Consider the following 1,132-nt stretch of genomic DNA (forward strand, 5'->3'; position numbering starts at 1 on the left):
AACGCTTGCCCCGTTTTCGGCTTTCTAGTTTTCAGCTTTGGGGGACTAGACCTAGGGCTCTGTGGGCAGAGTCCTAGCGCCCTCAAAAATCTATGGGTCAGCTGCATCTTCCCTTCTGCCTTCTTTCTTTTCTCTCCGTCTGGGCTCAGGCCTCAGCTTCACAACTTTGAGGGACCCTGACCTAGGAGATCACCTGAAAGTCAGGGAGAGGGATGGATGAGGAGCTCTGATCAACCAAATCAGAGTTGAGACTACCATGCCCATTTCACAGATGACAGCACAATGACCTGAAAGGCCAAGCGATTTGCCTGAGGTTCCTGGCCTGACTGGGCTAAGGGTGGCTATTCTGCACTTTGGGAAGCCACTCTCACCACCCTCTGACCCTCATCTCTCTTCCTCCTCTGCAGGGAGCTGGACCACAGTGGGACAAGGATGCCTCCAGACAGGTTGCCAGGGCCCCACATGGAGGAGGCAGGTGGGCCCATGGCCCGGGCCAAGGCCCGAGTGGTAAGTGCCACACTGACATGGCGGCAGCGGCCCCCTGCCCAGGAAGAGATCAAACATGGTTTTCACAAGGTGTCCCTGGTGTCAGGGGCCCAGATGGAAGCCCCCCAGAAGAAGATGTTTGAGTTCAGCCGTCGAGAGGAAGTCAATGGCTTTGCAACACAGGAAGAAGAGACCGTGAATTGCCAGGGCCCTCGGGATACGGCTGGCTCCAAGAACTTCCAGAGCCATGGACCTATCTTTTCCAAGAAGTACACACCACCTCCCAAGGAAAAAAGGCTTGAGCAGAGGCTGAAGGAGGCTGTGGACCAGAGTAATGGCAGCCGCCAAGATCCCAGGACTGAGCCCCCACATGTGGGAGCTATGGCCAGGACTGAGCTTTTGGTTCCGCTGCCTGGGCCCGAGAGCCAAGTCCCCACCCAGGTGTAGGTCTCACTAGTGGGAGCTCCCGGAGCCTCGAGGAACACCGAGTGACATGCACCGTGTGGACCACCACGGTGGTGAGAGGTCATGTGGACCGGCGGGTGAGCAGCTCTGTGACTGTGAGGCCAATGTCCTCAGGCGAGGCCCTGCCACGGGGCCGTCAGGTTGCCCGCATGGTGCAGCCAGTGGTAGTGGGCTCCCCACC

At 58.3% G+C, this 1,132-nt stretch overlaps 1 protein-coding gene across 1 annotated transcript; it reads left to right on the top strand.

The window, feature by feature from the left end:
* Positions 1–409: 409 nt before the first annotated feature.
* LOC108524913 (uncharacterized) lies at positions 410–1,126 on the top strand. Its single transcript, XM_017866002.1, has one exon. It carries the CDS (start codon positions 433–435, stop codon positions 931–933), a length of 501 nt encoding a protein of 166 aa, XP_017721491.1. The 5' UTR covers positions 410–432; the 3' UTR covers positions 934–1,126.
* Positions 1,127–1,132: the final 6 nt, after the last annotated feature.

The sequence above is a fragment of the Rhinopithecus bieti genome, unplaced genomic scaffold (assembly GCF_001698545.2).
Source record: "Rhinopithecus bieti isolate Rb0 unplaced genomic scaffold, ASM169854v2 repeat_30412, whole genome shotgun sequence".
Taxonomy (NCBI): Eukaryota; Metazoa; Chordata; class Mammalia; order Primates; family Cercopithecidae; genus Rhinopithecus; species Rhinopithecus bieti.

Coding starts and splice junctions, on each gene's coding strand:
- LOC108524913 (XM_017866002.1), top strand. CDS start 433: ATGCCTCCAGACAGGTTGCCAGGGCCCCACATGGAGGAGGCAGGTGGG.